At 42.7% G+C, this 18,162-nt stretch overlaps 1 protein-coding gene across 1 annotated transcript in view; it reads right to left on the minus strand.

Annotated features, from left to right (window-relative positions):
- Positions 1-18,162, minus strand: part of LOC137348065 (rho GTPase-activating protein 27-like) — a 212,896-nt gene that overhangs the window by 145,360 nt on the left and 49,374 nt on the right. Inside the window, exon 3 of the mRNA XM_068013210.1 lies at positions 5,402-6,460. Within this exon, the coding sequence (XP_067869311.1) occupies positions 5,402-6,403 (1,002 nt within the window). The 5' untranslated portion in view covers positions 6,404-6,460. The remainder of the gene's footprint in view (positions 1-5,401; positions 6,461-18,162) is intronic.

Raw genomic sequence — 18,162 nt, forward strand, 5'->3', positions numbered from 1 at the left:
CACACTCTCAAGAGTGCATTCCAGATCCTAACCACTGGCTACGTAAAATACATTTTTTCGAACGTCGTCATTGATTCTTTTGTCAATCACCTTAAATCTGTGTCCTCTGGTTCTCGTCCCTTCCGCCAATGGGTATAGTTTCTATCCACTCTGTCTAGACCTCTCATGATTTTGAACATCTCTATCAAATCTCCTCTCAACCTTCTCTTCTCTAAGGAGAACAACCCCAACTTCTCCAAACTATCTTAACTGAATGTAACTGAAGTCCCTCATCCCTCGTAAATCTTTTCTACACCTCTCTAAAGCCTTCACATCCTAATGGACCCTGGTCTGTCTGGGACCTGATTTAAATCTAGGCCAATAGGACTGGATAGAAGGCACCCAATAGGTTACTTTATACAATTATAAGGTAGAAAGAGAATGGAAATCCTGAAAATTACTTCAAACTAAATTGGGAAAGTAAGACAAGGAGACTCATCTTCAAAATAGTAAAAGGCAAATGTAGGACCAAGATCAGGATGTTTTTCTTCACACAGAAAGTGCTCAACACTTAGAATGGACTCTCACGTAGAGTAGTGGAGCAGACACCAGGGATTCATTTAAGAACTAATTGGATAGTGCAATGGGGAGATTGGATACATGAACGAAGGTGGGCCAAAGGCCTTCCTCATCCATAATTATCTTGCGGTCTTGTGACTAAACAGCAGTCACCCTGTTTTAAAATTGTAATTCCAACATATTTTTTCTTTGTTGATACTATTTTGTTGTATCCCACATTTCTAAGCATCCTCATCTGCACCGTGCTCCGATCAACATGTCAACTAGAACATTCCCCTTTAAGAAATAGCAGTGAGAAAATGATCTTTTAATGTAACAACACACTGGGAGAGGGGTGAAAGTTCTCAGCCAGAAAAAAGCTTCGTTTTTTAAAGTCGCAGTGAGTGTTAACACCACTGAGTTACCAATGAGTTGGAGGCAAAGTGGAACTTTAAGCCTATCTTAAAGCAAACAGTCGATCTAAACAGAGTGTCTACGAATGACAGCAAACAGAACTCATGACCAAAATTACAACAAAGTCTCCCAATAAAAGGATTATTTCTTGAACAAAATGCAGTTAGTGGAGGATAGATATAGGATAAAAATGTCATGCAGACCCTCACCTGCTAAGAATGAGGCATATTAATTTTGTTATATGAACATTGATTTTAAACTGGTGCTGGATAATTGGCTAGAAGAAACATTTTCAAACTAACAGACAGTGCTTGGGGGGACAAAGCGCTATTCCCTGCTCCAAATTAACCCACAATGGACTTTGAGCACCAGACATTGAAGGTGAGGGAGCTCACATTCCAGGATGACTGCTAACATGGCTGAACCCACAAACAGACATGATCAGACCAGCTAGTCACATGGCTAACATGCTTGGCGCCTGGGTTTTTCTGAATTGTACTAAGAGTTTCTACTCTGAAAAAGACTGTTTGCTCCTGGAATGAGAAGACCTCTCCTGTCTGCTCCCATCTCTTTCTCACAAGCCTTTGGACCATCTGAGGACACGTGACACTCAAGAGAGAAAAGCCTTCCACATCGAACAAGGTTTAAGAAGAATACTGGGCCCCAACAAAATGCAAGACCTACCGACAATCAAGGACTGTACAGCGAGTTTGAAGAACAGTAACCAAAACCATCTTCTGATATTGCCTGAAGCTTTTCCACTTTATTTATTCTTCTCTTTTCTGTCTCTATCTGCATGCATGTATCGCGTATGCAGGCTAGCGTGGGCGCGTCATGTATCCATAGGTGTTAACCGAATTAGAGTTTATGTTTAAGTTTAATAAATTTCAACCTTTCTTCTTTAAACCTAAGAAAAACTGTTTGGCTGGTTTCTTTGCCTTATAATTGGAAAGCAGTGAACAAGTATTCACCAAGGGGGAGCTAAAAACAGTGTGTTTAAAAATAAACCCTGTTACGATAAGACCAGATGAAGGCTAAGAGGGAACCCTAGACCCCTTTCTTACCTGGTCGTAACACAAGTCACTGTGTAAAATCAATCCCAGTCACCTATAGCAGTGCAATCTCTAGCAGCCCCAAACTAGAGAACCACCTCCATTCTGATCAGGACTTGGGGAGCCAGATTTTCAAAGGGCCACAGGGTGGGGATCTGGTACAGTGCAGTTTGAAAATTGTGGTCCTGGAGGTCGTCTCCAGAATCTGATGCCTCTGGGACAGTCCAAAATTTTCAATGTGAGGGTGGGGGAGAGGGAACGGGGAAGCCATTCGCCTCCAATTAAGGGCCCATTAAATCCATGAAGGAGCTTGTTAAGGGGCCAGAGGATCCGCACTGTAATTTTCAATGGCAATTCCAGTGAACCCGACCTGTCTGGTGTACGATAGTGCACAGCTGTCAGGCTTACAGTGAGCAAAGGACAAACTTTATTTCTGCACGATGAAATGTTTTGGGTCCACAGGGATGTTGCGCCGGACCAAGCGCAGGATATATTTTTAAAATTCTAGAAGCGCTGCCTCACCTCTTCATTCCGCTAGCCCTCGAAGGAGCTGCCTGCTCTCATTGGCAAGGCAGCAGCAGGCCCCACCTTGGCTGCCGCTTGTCTTTGAGACTCACGCTCTGCAGGCAGCACCTGCCTCCTGCAGATTCTTAATGCCAAGCTCGCTCCTGCCCAATTAGGGTACTAACATTTGGAGATCGCATTGCCTTAGCGACACAGCTCAGGCGCGGGGTCAGGACCCAGATATTATCTGGGCTTCGTGTTCCCAACCCTGTTTTGAAAACTCAGCCTATGGTGTCACTAAAATGCAGCCTTTTTTAATTCATCAATTGTACCATTGTTCAGCTCTCAGTCAGTCAGTGCTCAACATTCACAGTGTAGAGACTCTAGTCCTATTCTCCACCATAAAGAGTCATTCACATGCTTATACTCCAACAGTCAGGTTTTACCGCAGCTGGAGGACATGGAATGTGTTGCACTGGGACAGCATTGCAGCTTGGAGAGGTACAGGTTGTTAGAAAGCCTAACCTCACCTTACAGTAACGCACAGCCCATCAGCCAGTTATAGCTGGGCTCTTGGTTCAGGTCAGCTCAGTTCCGCCTCTGAAGTGCAATGTGAGCACACAACCGGGGAGGTGGTGGCATAGTGAGCACAGAGGTGGTGGCATAGTGGTAATATCACTAGACTAGCAATCCAGAGCCCAGGCTAATGCTCTGAGGACATGGGTTCAAATCCCACCCAGCAGATGGTGGAACTTGAATTCAATTAATAAATCTAGAATTAAAAGTTAGCCTAATGGTGACCATTCAACCATTGTTGAATGTTTTAAAAAACCCATCTGGTTCACTAATGTCCTTTAGGGAAGGAAATCTGGCCTAGACCCATAGCAATGTGGTTGACTCATAAAAAATGCCCTCTGAAATGGCAATTACGGATGGGCAGTGACTCCCACAAAAACAAAAAAAACAGAGAGAGGGTTATTAAAAGAGGAATGAAAGCAAAACAGAAGTCAGAAAGCCTTGCATTCAGATATCCCTTTATCAAATCTCTCAAAAACACCTCCGAGTGCTGCCTATATTGAACTACCTTGAAGCCTCCGAGTGCTGCCTATATTGAACTACCTTGAAGCCCTGTGGTGGAAATTCTGGGCACAGCAACATCCTTCATGTAAGACAAATGAAAATTGAATCTGTTTCCGATGCAATTGGTTGAGGAATAATTCAAGTATAAATTTATCAGTTTCCATCAACTTCTTAAAATGTCATACAACATTTCCATCAGTTTGGAGTTGCAATCCCAACAGAGAGTTGGCATAAATGGGTCATTTTCAGGATCGCAAACTGTAACTAATGGAGTGCCACAGGGATCAGTGATGGGGCATCAACTGTTGACGAACTATATGAATGACTTGGATGAAGGAACCGAGTGAATTGTAGCCAAAATTGCTGGCGATATGCAGATAGGTAGGAAAGTAAGTTGTGAGGAGGATACAAAGAGTATCTCCAAAGGGATATAGATAGGTTAAGTGAATGGGCAAAATCTTGGCAGATGGAGTATAATGTGTGAAAATGTGAGTTGTGCACTTTGGCGCAAAGAACAGAAAAGCAGATTATTGAAACGTAGAGACTGCAGAATGCTGCGGTACAGAGGGCCCTGGGAGTCCTTGTACATGAATCACAAACGTTAGCATGCAGGTACAGCAAATAATTGGGAAGGCAAATGGTATGTTGGCCTTTATTGCAAGGGAGATGGAGTATAAAAGTAAGGAAATCTTGCTACAACTGCACAGGGCATTGGTGAGACCGCACCTGTATACAGTTTTGGTCTCCTTATTTAAGGAGGGACATAATTGCATTGGAGGCAGTTCAAAAAAGGCTCATGATGCTGATTCCTGGGATGAAGGGGTTGTCTTATGAGGAAACGTTGAGCAGGTTGGGCCTATATTTATTGGAGTTTAGAAGATTGCGAGGTGATCTAATTGAAACATATAAGATTCTGAGGGGGCTTGACAGGGTAGATGCTGAGAGAATGCTCGTGGGGGAATCCAGAACTAGGGGACACAGTTTCAAATTAAGGGGTCTCCCATTCAAGACCGAGATGAGGAGGAATTTCTTCTCGGTTGTTAGTGTTTGGAATTTTCTTCCTCAGCAAGCAGTTGGGGTTGGATAATTGAGCATATTCAAGGCTGAGTTAGACAGATTTTTGATTGACAAGGAAATCAAGGGTTTTGAGGGGTTGGGGGGTGGGGGGAGGAGGTGACAGGCAGGAAAGTGGAGTTAAGGCCACAATCAGATAAGTCATGATCTTATTGAATGGGACTTTTAGACAAGCGTAACGAATACCGCCCAAAACCCAAAGCTGAAGCAAATCTCCATGGTACTGTTGCCAGGAGAGATTAGACTGGGATTCAGAGCACAGAAACGGGAAAGAACTGACAAAATAAACTAAAATGACGATGAAAATAAAAGCTGGGTAAAACAGAAAAGATGACTAAAAGGTGAAAAGCACAATGAGAAGGAAAAGGGTTATGAATGATTGACTCGTGCCCTCCACAAATAGACAGACAAAAACACACAAACAAACCCACTCACAAATGCATTTTTGTACTCTCCTGCAGTATAAGGGTCTGCAAGAGTTAATGTTTGGGACTGTGTGAGTAACACCTCCAACTGTGATGATGTCAAAGATCTCATGTGGGAAAGACCCAAGAAGGAGAAACAGCATAATGTCAGCAGTGAGTTAGACATGCTTAAGAGAAAGTGTAAATAGTTCCTGAAAGTAATAAATGAGTTACTGTTTAAAACCTTACAGAGATTCAATGATCTCTACAAGCTAAAGGAATCAAACCTAACTCCTAGTAGCACCAATATACAACATCTTCTCTGTGCATACATACCTTTGGTGAACTGTGGGTCTCTCCTTTCTTTGACTTTGGTAGGTCTGGTATTGATTCATAAACATTTTCAGAATCACTAAGTGGTGTATCTGGAAGAGACTTAGCCTTCGCAGAGTCCTTTCTTTCTGCAGTTCTTGGACGGTCCAATATCATAGCCCCAATCTCTGTAGAAGAACGTCTTTTGGGACTGATCTCATGGCTAAAGCTGGCACTTCGTGGTACGTTGACCTTTTCTGATGGGATAATGTCTTTTGCCATTTTGAATTTATGGTTGAGATCGAGGCCTTGTGGATTAATAGTATTGGGGTGTACTGGGGTGAGCTTTCCTACTAGGCTAAGTCTTTGTGTATAGTTAGATTTCTCTTTGGGGCGAAGCCTGACTGTGGAACTTTGCCATTGCGAAGTATTGGTAGAGGTGGACTTTTGGATATCAGATTCTTTATTGTTCGCAGGTGCTCTGTGCACTTCACTGTAACACAATAGCAAATGTGGTGCCACATCAGAACTCTCTGAAGAATTTGCTGAGCCATGCACTGTCGGAGGGCTATTGTTGTCCAGTAGATTTAATGAAGGATCCGTATCCTTAGTAGAACTTGAATTGGTCTGGTTCTTTTTCTCCTGGATCGGATCGGAACTGGAGACATTCTGCCCTTGGTGTTCTTGGTGAAGCAGCTGATCTTTCTCAACATCACCATAGTTTTTAAATACACTTGCAGTCTCCCTCACCTCTCCTCCATTTTGGTTTTCAATGGCATTAGATCCATTCAGGGACTGAACCCCAGGAGAAGCTAGTCCTTCTGAAGACAATTCCCTCACGTAATGTGCCGGCACGTAGAATGGTTTGGATTGGTTATCCTTCTTGACATGCCACCAGTGGTCATTGGTTCTTGAGATGAGAATATATTGCTCATTTTGCTTAATAGAGATGACTATCCTATCCCTTGTTGTGTACTGATAGTCAAATTCAACCTGAACAAACACTTCCCCTGTGACTGCAGACATCTCCAACCCAGCTGAGGTGTTTTCAGCGAAACTCTGTTTAGGGAAGTCACCTCATTGCTGTAAGAGAAAGAAACATCAGTCAGTGTCTCATTCTGTAAGCACACAGCCTTTTGCAATAAATCTTGATGCTGGATGCAGTTCCATGGGTGCTGCTCATCTCCAGTAAGTTACCCATGCAACCATCCTTCATGTGTGTGCCTATAGGGTGAATGATGTCAGCAGGCCATTCAAACATGGACAATGTCATACCCTAAGCCCAGTCCTGTCCTCACCTGGCATCTATACACACACACACACACACACACACACACATAGAAACACACACAGTCGCTTTCTAGTAAGGGCTGCTGGATAGCAATCAGGACAAAGAAATTGGCTGATTTCATTCCTCTTTTACTTGTGCTTAACTATCTCCTCCATTGCTGGTCCCACTGGCACCCGCTAACTCAGCACACAAACTGGCAGTCGAACCCGAGAATCCTTTTCCACATGGCTTAAATCCAGACTGAGTGAGGCACTTAACCAGCTGAGCTGTAGGGAGAGCTCTCAGAATATCCTCTAAACCTAGTGTGCAGCATAAGAAAACTACCAAACTGCAGCCATTCAGCAGACACAATTCTGTTCAAATTAAACTTTCAAAGGCAGCTTTCTGCTCGAACTATGACAGTGCTAAATGTCCTCCTGTCAGAATAATTATTTTGCATTTCTACACGGCATGCAAGTATGACTTCATGAAAATTTATTTTTGAACAGCTTGTATATTGTCAGGGTTCAGGACTTCCTCTAACTTGAGTATAAGACTTTTACTAGAAAAAAAGAACTTAAATCACATTCAAAAAGTTACTGGGCCATAATTTGCTATCAAAGGTCATCAAGTGGCATCTGCGGTTAGATGTGCTCTTGCATGTTTAGGCTTTTAAAATGTTTGCTCAGGTGGATTATAAAGATCCTTATTCAAAGATGAGCAAGGAGTTCCCCCAGTGTCCAATCCAAACATTCCTCCCTTAACCGACACCACCAAGAACACCTCACCTCATTTGTTGTGTGCAATTGGCTGCCACATTTGTTTCTATAACAACAGTGACCATACTTCAGAAGCATTGCATTGGTTGTGAAGCACTTTCAGATGTTCTGTGAACAAGGCATTATGGGGTTTAATTAGTTGAGCATAAAACAGGCAGTCATGCATCAACAGCCTGCTTTACAGTCAAGTCAATGGAAAAGAAAATTAGATGGAGAGTAAAATGGCCTGCTGTTATGCAACCTCCATGCAAGAGAAATTTAACACTCTATATAAATGCAAGTTCTTTCCATTGGGAACAAGGATTGTTTACAAATTTGACAATTGTTGATTCAACCCCTCAATTGGTGGCATAGCCATGCAATATTCAAGATATTATGGGAGGTGGTGGTGTAGTGGCAATATCACTGAGCGAGTAATCCAGAGGCCCAGGCTAATGCCCTGGGGACAGGGGTTCAAATCCCATCACGGCAGCTGGTGGAATTTAAATTCAATAAATTAATTGATAAAAATCTGGAATTGAAAGCTAGTCTCAGTAATGGTGCCTAGAAACTATCATCGATTATCGTAAAAACCCATCTCATTCACTAATGCCCTTTAGGGAAGGAAATCTGCCGTCCTTACCTGGTCTGGCCTACATGAGACTCCAGACCCACAGCAATGTGGTTGACTCATAACTGCCCTCTGAAGTGGCCGAGCAAGTCACTCAGTTCAAGGGCAATTAGGGATGGGCAACGAATGCTGGTCTTGCCAGCGATGCCCACATCCCGTGAAAGAATTTTTTTTAAAATCCAAATGAAAGAATACTCTCTGGTTTGTAGTATAGTAACGTCTTAATATTGATACTGATTTGGAGCCCTGACATTCCTAAAACTTAAATGGAATATATTGATGGTATTGGATGCTTTGCATCCATAGGTGCTTGTAACTTCCCATTGAACTTGTACCTGTCTCTGGAAACCAACCTTCATGCTCTGTTCTGGCCCATTCCCTGTTAATTGCCAGTCCTTGTGAACATACTGGAATTCTGATGGAGTCTCAGTTGCTGAGATCTATCCCCAGGAACCACTCAACGGTGTTTCCATAAAAAATGAACCAATGATGAAAATAAGAATATAAAGAGAGGCCTGGGAGAGGAGCAGCACTGTGATCAGACTGAGAGTCTGAACCGGACAAGAAAAAAAATCACAAAGTAATGTCACAGGTCAAGAAGTCACATGGGGTGAGTATACTGGTAAGCTTTTAATTTAATTTTAATAAATCAACTATAAAGTAAGAAGATCAATTAATTAGTAAAAAAAAAACTAAAGCCATTTTGATCATTTATCATATAATCAAAATCAGTGTTCAATTAATTAATCAGATCTAGGGGACAAAGTTAAAATTAAATAGCAAGGGACACTAACACTAAAGAGTTCTGAGTTTTTCATTAAATTAAAATATGAGGTATATCGATAATAAGAGTTAAGTAAAACATTTAAGTTAAATCCCTGTAAAATAACCTGATATCAGTGCAAAGGAAAGCAGCTGATTTGTATTTATTTATTTAAGTCGTAAGTTTATTTCTGTTAAGTCTGTTAATAGTCTTATAAACAGAGGCATGGCAGGGCATCTCGGACCTGTGCAGTGCATTTACTGTTCCATATGGGAACTCCAGGTCACTTCTCGTGCCTGAACAAGCACATGTACAGGAAGTGTCATCAGCTGGAGCAGATCAAGCTCTGCATTTCGGAGCTTGAGCAGGAGCTGGCATCATTGCAGCGCATCTGCAAGGCTGAGCGTTTCATGGATTGCATGTTTCTGAATAATAAGGTGCGCAAAGAATTGGAGAGACAGATAACACTAGACTCAGAAATAATAAAGTATTAGGTGCGGTCAGAGTAAGTGGAAATGTGCACAGAGTGTGGAAAATAAGGTTGGTGAGCTGCAGGCACATGTCATAGCAATAATAGAGGCCTGACTCTAAAAAGGACTGGATTGCATACTAAATATTCCTGGATGCAAGATGTTCAGGAAAGATAGGGAAGAAAAGAAAGGAGGAGGGGTGGCAGTATTGATGAAAGATAATATTACAGTGCTGGAGAGCATGTCCTAGAGAGGTCAAAGACAGAATCTATTTCAATACAGCTAAGAAATAATAAAGGTACCCTTACACTATTAGGTATATTCTATAGGCTACCAACCAGTGGGAAAGATATAGAAGAATAAATTTGAAAGTAAATTACAGAGAGGCGCAAGAAGTATAGAGTAGTCATAATGGGGGACTTCATCCTAATTTAGACTGGGATAGTAATAGTCTAAAGGGCAGATGGGGAAGAGGTTTTGAGTGCATTCAGGAGAATTTTCTAGATTAGTATGTTTCTGGTTCAACGAGGAAGGAGGCACTGCTGGAGCTGGTTCTAGGGGAGGAGGGGGACAAGTGGATCAAGTGCCAGTGAGGGAACATTCTGGGAACAGTGATCACAGTATCTTAAGTTTTGGGTGAGCCATGGAGCAAGCTAGAGTAAAAATGACTAATTGCAGGAAGCCCAATTTCAATGGGGTAAGAATGGATCTGGCCCAGGTAAATTTGAATCAAAGACTGACAGGCAAAACTGTAATTGAAACAATTTTTTAAAAGCCTTTAAAGAAACGATAATTTGGGTACGGTTGAGATACTTTCCCAGAAGGGGGAAAGTTTGGATAAACAAAGCCTGAGCTCTCTGGGTGATGCAAGAGATAGAGGGAACAAACAGAAACAAATAAAGTTTGCATATGACAGATGTCAGGTTGATGATGTAAGTGAGAACCAAGCTAGATATAGAAAGTCCAGAGGGGAAGTGAAAAAAAATAAGAGCAGCAAAGAGAGAGTATGAGAAGAGACTGGGAGCCAAAATAAAAGGGAATCCAGAAGTCTTCTATAGGCATATAAATAGTAAAAAGGTGGTAAAAGGATGAGTAGTACCTATTAGAGACCAAAAAGGCAATCCATGCATTAAGGAAGAGGATGTGGCTGAGGTATTAAATGAGTAACTTACCTCTATCTTGACCAAGGAAGAAGATGCTGCCAAAGTTGTAGTGAAAGAGGAGGAAGTTGAGGCACAGGATGGGCTAAAAATTGATAGAGGTATTAGAAAGGCTGACTGTACTTAAAGTTGATAAGTCATCAGGCCCAGATCAAAGGCATCTGAGGATACTGAGGGAAGTAAGGATGCAAATTTTGGAGGCACTGGCCATAATCTTCCACTCCTCCTTAAATTCAAGGGTGGTGCCAGAGAACTAGAGAACTATAAAATGTTTTCAAAAAAGGGTGTAAGGATAAGACCAGCAACTACAGATATGATGGAGTCTGCAGTTTGTGAGCCCAGTGGAGTAGCATGTGCAAGCTTTTGTCTGAACAGATGACTTGTTGAATGTTCTGTTTGGCGTACTGTCTCTAGTTTCAGAGCTTGCTTTTTTGAGACAATCTCTACCTAAAAATGAAACTAAAAACTTCAGGGTTCTGGGGAGACAGACTGGTTGGAACCAGATAAAAGACAGAGTCATCCCCAGATCATAAGACTGCTGAAATAAGCAGGATGCAGGTATGGTGGCAGAGTTTTTGTTTGCATACAAACTGCAGAGAGTGGAAGCTGATTCCGGGAATTGGGCATTGGCAAATATGAGTTGCTGCAGCTGCGTCCGGTAACTTAAAGAAACATTGGTGGATTCATGCCGTCAAGGCTGTTGTGAGCAGAGCTGAGGAGGTTCAGGAGCAGTGCACCATTTTTGGAGGAGACCAAACCCGTGGAGTTGGGGATTGCAGAGGAACTGCTGTTGGATGAAAATCAGTGACTGCATCTTGGAAGACAGGAGCTGGAAATCTACCTGAAGAAGTTTTGAGTTTTGAAGAGCTTTTTGGCTGCTCGATGCCATATTTGGTGAATGCACAACCCATAAATCTGTGAGATCTATCTTTGTTTTATCTGATCATTAACATGTAATCTGAAAACTATATATATTTTCCATAATTTGTCTGTTATTTCATGTTTATGTTGATTTTGGTTTGATTGTTAAAGTAAAAGTTATAAAAGTGAAATCTTGTCCATCTGTTTTTTTAAAAATTGGGGTCGTTCAGTAAATTCAGTTCTTTCGGTTTGTTGATCTCCACGGGGATCATAACATAGGCCAGTCAGTTTAACGTCGGTGGTGGGAAAGCTTTTAGAAATGATAATCCAGGACAAAATTAACAGTCACTTGGACAAATATTGATTAATTAAAGAAAGCCAACATGGATTTGTTAAGGAAAAATCTTGTTTAACTAATTTCTTTGAGTTTTTTGTTCAGGTAACAGAGAGAGTTGATGCAGGTGATGTGGTTGATATGATGTACATGGACTTCCAAAAGGCACCTGATAAAATATCACATAACAGGCATGTCAGCAAAGTTGAACCCTTGGAATAAATGGGACAGTGACAGCATGGTTGCATGACAGGAAATGGAGAGTAGTGGTGAGCCATTGTTTTTTGGACTGGAGGATGGTATATAGGAGGGTTCTCCATGGGTCAGTATTAGGACCACTGCTTTTTCTTGATCTATATTAAGGGCCTAGACTTGGGCGTACAGGGCACAATTTCAAAATTTGCAGATAACACAAAACCTGGAGGTATTGTGAACTGCGAAGATGATAGCGATAGGCTTCATGAGGACATAGGCTGGTCAAATGGGCGGACACATGGCAGATGAAATTTAATGAAGAGAAGTGTGAAGTGCTACATTTTTGTAGGAAGAACGAGCGGAGGCAATATAAAATAAAGGATACAATTCTAAAGGGGGTGCAGGAGCAGAGATATCTGGGAGTATAAGTTTAAGGTGGCAGGGCAGGTTGAGAAAGTGGTTAATAAGGTATACGGGATGCTGGGCTTTATAAATAATGCATAGAGCACAAAAGCAAGGAAGTATTATGTATATAGATCTTAAGCATCATCACAGGATGTGATATTACATGTCTGTACCTTGGGCTGCTCGGTGTTCATGCGGATACCCTAGAAAGGAGACCCCTGTACATAAACCCCTGTTACTTTGACCCAGAATCTATTTTCCTCATGAAAGGATTAGAAGAATAATTTCAGATCAGGAAAAATGTAATCGTGGAGAGAGCTAAATCCAACAGGCACACTCAAAATGTCAGTGAAAGTTTTGATGCGTTTATGAATGATCTGCATAAATTATCGGAGGATTGCAAATATGGGAGTCTGCAAGAGGAACTGATTCAGGACAGAATAGCAGTCAGGGTTATAGATGAAGTGCTGTCACACCAGCTTCAGTCGAAAGAATATTTGACTTTGAAAAAAGCCACTTTATTGAGCAAGCAGTTAGAAGTATGAAATGGATTACTAGTTCAGGGGGATCGGGGGAGTCCAGTCTCGAAAATTCTGGAATCAATCGGGTCCGTTCAGAAGGCAGAGAGTAATAGCACCAGAAAGCCCGAGAGGTGGGAAAAACACGTCCAGGCAGCAACACTGAATTGCAGTAGGCGTGGCCGAGAACGGCACCAGCAGGAAAATTGCCCAGTCCGGGAAGCTGAATGTTTCTGGTGCAAGAGAAAGGAGCATTTTCAGCAGGTGTGTCGCAGCAGAAAATAAATGCTATCAACGGGTAAAATGATAAAGGAAATAAAGGAGAGTCGAACAGGTAATACTCCCTTCCTAGCAGAAGTGCAGGGAAAAAACGAAGATCGCTGGGAAGCAGAAATTTTAGTGGGAGAAAATAAAACCACATTCAAATTAAATACAAGAGCAGGGGTTTCTATCCTGTCTGATCAAATACCTTGGCTGAGGAAAGAAAGGCTTAGAAAAACCAAAAAAGCTATTATAAGGGCCAGAGGGATTCAGTTGTGGTTGTGGGCGAAATACAGACAACCTTAACACACAGAAACACCACGATCCCGGAAACCCTATCTATTATCAAGAACCAAGCCTGTTCACTCCTTAATTAAAAAAAGGTCTGCTGAGCCTTACAGCTGTTATGCAGGGTGGAAGAGATCAAAGGGACAGGAGGGACAGTTCAGCAATTTTAGAGCAGAATTTCCCAAACTATTTGAGGGATTAGCGAAATTAAAAATGGAGTACCATATTACCCTCAATAAAGAGGCAGAACCGGTATGTTTGTTCAGACTGAGAAAGGTCCCACACCCGCTTCTAGAAAAGGTATAAAAGGAAATTGATGCCATGCTAAACCAAGGAGTTATCTCCGCAGTGACAAATCTCACTAGGTGGTACTCTGGGATAGTCTCAGTAAGGAAACCAAACAGATCTATGCTTTGGGAACACGGGTTCAAATCCCACCATGGCAGTTGGTGGAATTTAAATTCACTTAATACACCTGGAATTGAAAGCTAGTCTTAGTAATGGTGACTATGAAACTATTGTTGTAAAAACCCATCTGGTTCACTAATGTCCTTTAAGAAAGGAAATCTGCCATCCTTACCTGGTTTGGCCTATGTGTGATTCCAGACCCACAGCAATGTGGTTGTCTCTTAACTGCCCTCTGAATGGCCTAACAAGCCACTCAGTAGTCAAGGAATGAATTTTGGCGATGGCAGAAACCCTCCCCACCCCCAACCCACCCCCTCCCCCCCCTCCCCACCCCACTCCTGCACCATCCAACCCGATTTTATGCTCTCCCTTCCTCCAACCCTACCACGGGTGAGAGCATAAATTTCTCCCAAGGAAGTTTAAAAAATAAATGGGCAGAATTTGACGATCTGCCCATGTGGACCGCACGTCGTGCAGCTGCCGTGCTATTGAACACGGCAACTCATTTAAATGGCCGGGACGGACTGCGCCCCGCCCAGCCACCCACACCCCACCCCCCCGATGAAGGGCGGGTGGTCCGTCCCCGCAGGCACTGACGCCATTTTTAAAAAGCCCTTCCATTTAGTTTAAATATTTAAAGAGACAGTCATTTAAAATTTATTCTAGCCCCTCTCCCACCCCAAAATACTTACCTAGTGTACCAGACCTTGCCCCCAGCAAAATGCATAAACGTTTAACTTCACCCTTTCCCACCATCCCCTACACCAATCAGATTAGTTTCCATTTAGTTTCTCCTGAACTGAAATACTTACCTATTCCCCCCCCTCCCCAGAAGTGTTCCACCACGGACCTCCAGACAGAGATACGAAGGAGCGGGAGTGCAGGCCACTGGCACCAACATCGGAGTGGGATGGCGCCAGGAGTGGTTAAGTGATTCATTCATTTATTTGTATTTTTTTAAAATATTTAAATTCTGCTCCCATCCATGACCCCTGATGTCAGGGGTCGTGGCAGGGGGGGGGGTGGTTGCAGAGGCCAGAAAATGCCTCCGGCAGACGCCCGCCACAAGGCCTTGCCACCACCAGCAATATCCGGCTGGGCCTTCCTCTATATCTCATTTGTAGGGTCATACACAAGTACATCCAATTTATTATATAACTATAAGAATGGCTGCATCTATCATGCGATTTTCCTTATGGAATTAATCAATAAAAAAAACAGCCAGAACCTTGGATTCCTGACATTGTACTGAGATAAAATAGAAAATGCTGGCAACATGCAGTCGTTCAGGCAGCATTTGCGGAGCGAGAAAGAGAGTTAATGTTTCAGGTCGATGACCTTTCATCAGAACTGGAAAATGTTCAGAATTGACAGTTTTTAAACAATTACAGAGACAGGGATGAGTGGGGAGGCGATTCAGGAGCTGGTGGGAAGGTCTGTAATAGTGCAGAGAGTAGGAGTGCTGAAATGAAAAAATGATGAAAGCAATGCAAAGGGGCTGGTCCCAGTTTAGGCTTCGGGAACAAATGTTTTGGTGGGATGTGAATGGGTAGGAAATTGAAATTGCAATTTATTTTTTTAGTAGGAGCTCATTCCAAGTTGCAAAGTATCTCTACCTCAGTGATGCCACATTGCAATTTATCTCTTGCTGAGTGTTAAAGAGGCCTATATCAGCAGTATTACAGCTGTTAGTGATTTATAAAGGTCTTGGTCATGAATGAGTGAGTGAAAGGAAAGCAATAACCAGATAATGTCACCAATGGAAGACGAGATGGAAACGTTTTAAAGAATATCTTTTCACTTTCAAGCTTTGCTTTCAAGTTCCACTTTCAACAAATATGAAATACTCCGTCCTTTAACAGGGACTGGGTGTCCCAGTCTGTTTTGCCTTTGTAACATATTTTGGCAAATACATGGTGAAATACATGGTTTTGTTCTGACATTGTACAAATAATATTTGTCCTGATAGACTAAATGAGTCAGCAATTTTCAGTCAGTGACAACTCGAAGATTTAACTCAAACAATTTGTGACCATCTTTGAGAGGCAATTTGGAAGAATCCAAGGATTACCTATTTGCAAAACCTGTGATAATGACATCATCACTCAAATACAACCATAACGCCCTACAAATGAACGAACCGTACACTTCCCTCCAATGAATAGTCTTAGTAACAAAATCAACAAGAGTGGAAAACTAGAATCAACTTGTCTTTTAAAAAATTGAAAAATTAAAAGCATACTGAATTGCACCTAGGCTATGTTGTTGTATTTTGCAGTTGTTAAGTTTACCTATTTATTACAGAAGACTTGGCAAGTCTGTAGGCTGGGAATTTTTTTCCAATTGTAGCTGTCAATAATAAATTAAAAAAACAAGCAAACAATAATTAATAAAAGAAGATATCAGTACTCAGCCATTGGGCTACGTTCTCATGCACATTTTCAGAAATTAATAGTGACCAAAATGAGTTTCATAACAAGCCAGATCATGTGCTTGAAGACACAAGACTTGAGAGCACATATCTAGTTATTAGTAGTAGAGGGGAGTTTTTGTTTGAGAAGAATGAGGAATGATTGTAAACGTTCCCTATCAAGGTTCCATAATAAAAGTTCTTCCTAAAAACATTTCACTGGAAGTCACAGGCATTCAATGCTGTTATTAAGCTGCTAGATATATAAGGTACTTGGATATCTCTTGTACTTTTGTTGTGCTGTGAGGCATTTGTTAATATCTCTTGCATTTTTGTTCATAAGTAAAATGTAACCAGTTACGGTGTGGACCAGAGTGTGGAGCTCACCTGGTGGTAAAAACGTGGAGGCGATGGACATTGGAACAAAGGGAGAAGAATTCTGACCGAAGATATCATCGCTGTGGTTCATATTGGACTTTAAAAAAAATAAAAGACAATGTAACTAAACAAGGATCCCAACATACGAGCTGAATCTTCTGTGCCCGCCGCCGATGTCAGTGGCAGGCGAAGAGAACAGCGGCCCGCCCGTGCGGGCTGCATGTCGCGGAGCCGGCACAATCTTCCGTGCGGCAGCTCATTTAAATAGCCGGAGCGGGCTGCACCCCCCCCCAGCCGATCACATGGAGAGGGCAAGCTGTCCATCCCCAGTAACCCAGTAATGGCACCAGCTGCCTGTGCACAGGTGCTGACACCATTTTTGAAAGGGCTTGCAACCTTACCGGTAAATTTAAGTATTTAAAGTAGTGGGAAATAAAAATAAATGAAGACATTGCTCTGCTCCTCCCCCCCTAACAATTTAATTAATTATTTGCCCTTTTCCCCCCCAAAACACTTACCTTGTCCATGTGCCCTCTCTCCCCAAACTGCATAAACTTTAACCTCAAACCCTTCCCACCTTCCCCTACACCAAAGATGTTTCTTTGACCCTGTTTCCCCCCCACCCCACACTGAGAAACGTACCTCCTCCCCCCTCCGCACCAGTGTGGTGCCTCGATTCCCCAGATGGGGATCCGAAGGTGCAGGAGTGCCGGTTAGCAGCCTGAAGATCGCGGGGGGACAGAAGGCGGCTACGTAAGTATCATTTATTCATTCATTTTAATTTATTTACATATTCAAATGGGGGTCCCGTCACCGAGCGGCGGGGAGGGGGCCACCACGTGGCCTCACCGCTGCCGGTGATATCGGACCAGGCCCTCCCGGCATTGTGATGTGTGGCAGCCCTCTCCCAGAGGCATCTTCTGCCCCCTCCCCCCACGCAACCCCTCTCCGCCAAGGACCCCAACACCTGGGGCAGAACAGAATCCAGCCCACACACACAGACAGGCAAGTCAGGACATGCCACTGAGATGGTAGCATGGGCTATTAAAACATCAAACAGTCTGTCCACAACCACACTCATGGAATATGGCCTTTTGAAATGTGTGTGAATGGTTTCCTTCTTGCCTGATCAAGATGCAGATATCACATCCATGGGTGGTATACACCTAAGAACTCACCTTCCTGAGAGCAGGATATGACCACATGCAGGTGGTCCTGCATGGCCAGGGTGGGATTGATAAGGCACTGAAACCCAATTGGATGACCCAATTCAAAACATTACCTTATTTGTCAAGGGGCCAGGGTCAGAAAGGGGTATAAAGCCACAGATCACAAGGACATTGTTGCTGCAGCCGGGAAGTGTGACTTGGTTGGTCACAGGAAGTCGTGCGGGAGAAGTCGTTCAGCAGACCTGACCACCCGGGAATACGCTCCTGTACAGGGGTCTACTTAGCAACTGGTGTTGTTCGTATATACTAGTGTTTGGTAAGTTCATAAAGGTGTTCCACATGAAGCGGAAATTGTATCCAAAGTCTGTTTCGTGTGATTGATACTCAGTATGGGGTCAGGACCTTAGAGGGAAGTGAGACCCCCCCCCCCCTCCCCTTTTTTAAGAGTCTTCCAGATGATGCTGGGATCCAACAACCTACAATGTTTTAAGAGGAAGGATATCCAT

Source organism: Heterodontus francisci, chromosome 33 (assembly GCF_036365525.1).
Source record: "Heterodontus francisci isolate sHetFra1 chromosome 33, sHetFra1.hap1, whole genome shotgun sequence".
Lineage (NCBI taxonomy): Eukaryota > Metazoa > Chordata > Chondrichthyes > Heterodontiformes > Heterodontidae > Heterodontus > Heterodontus francisci.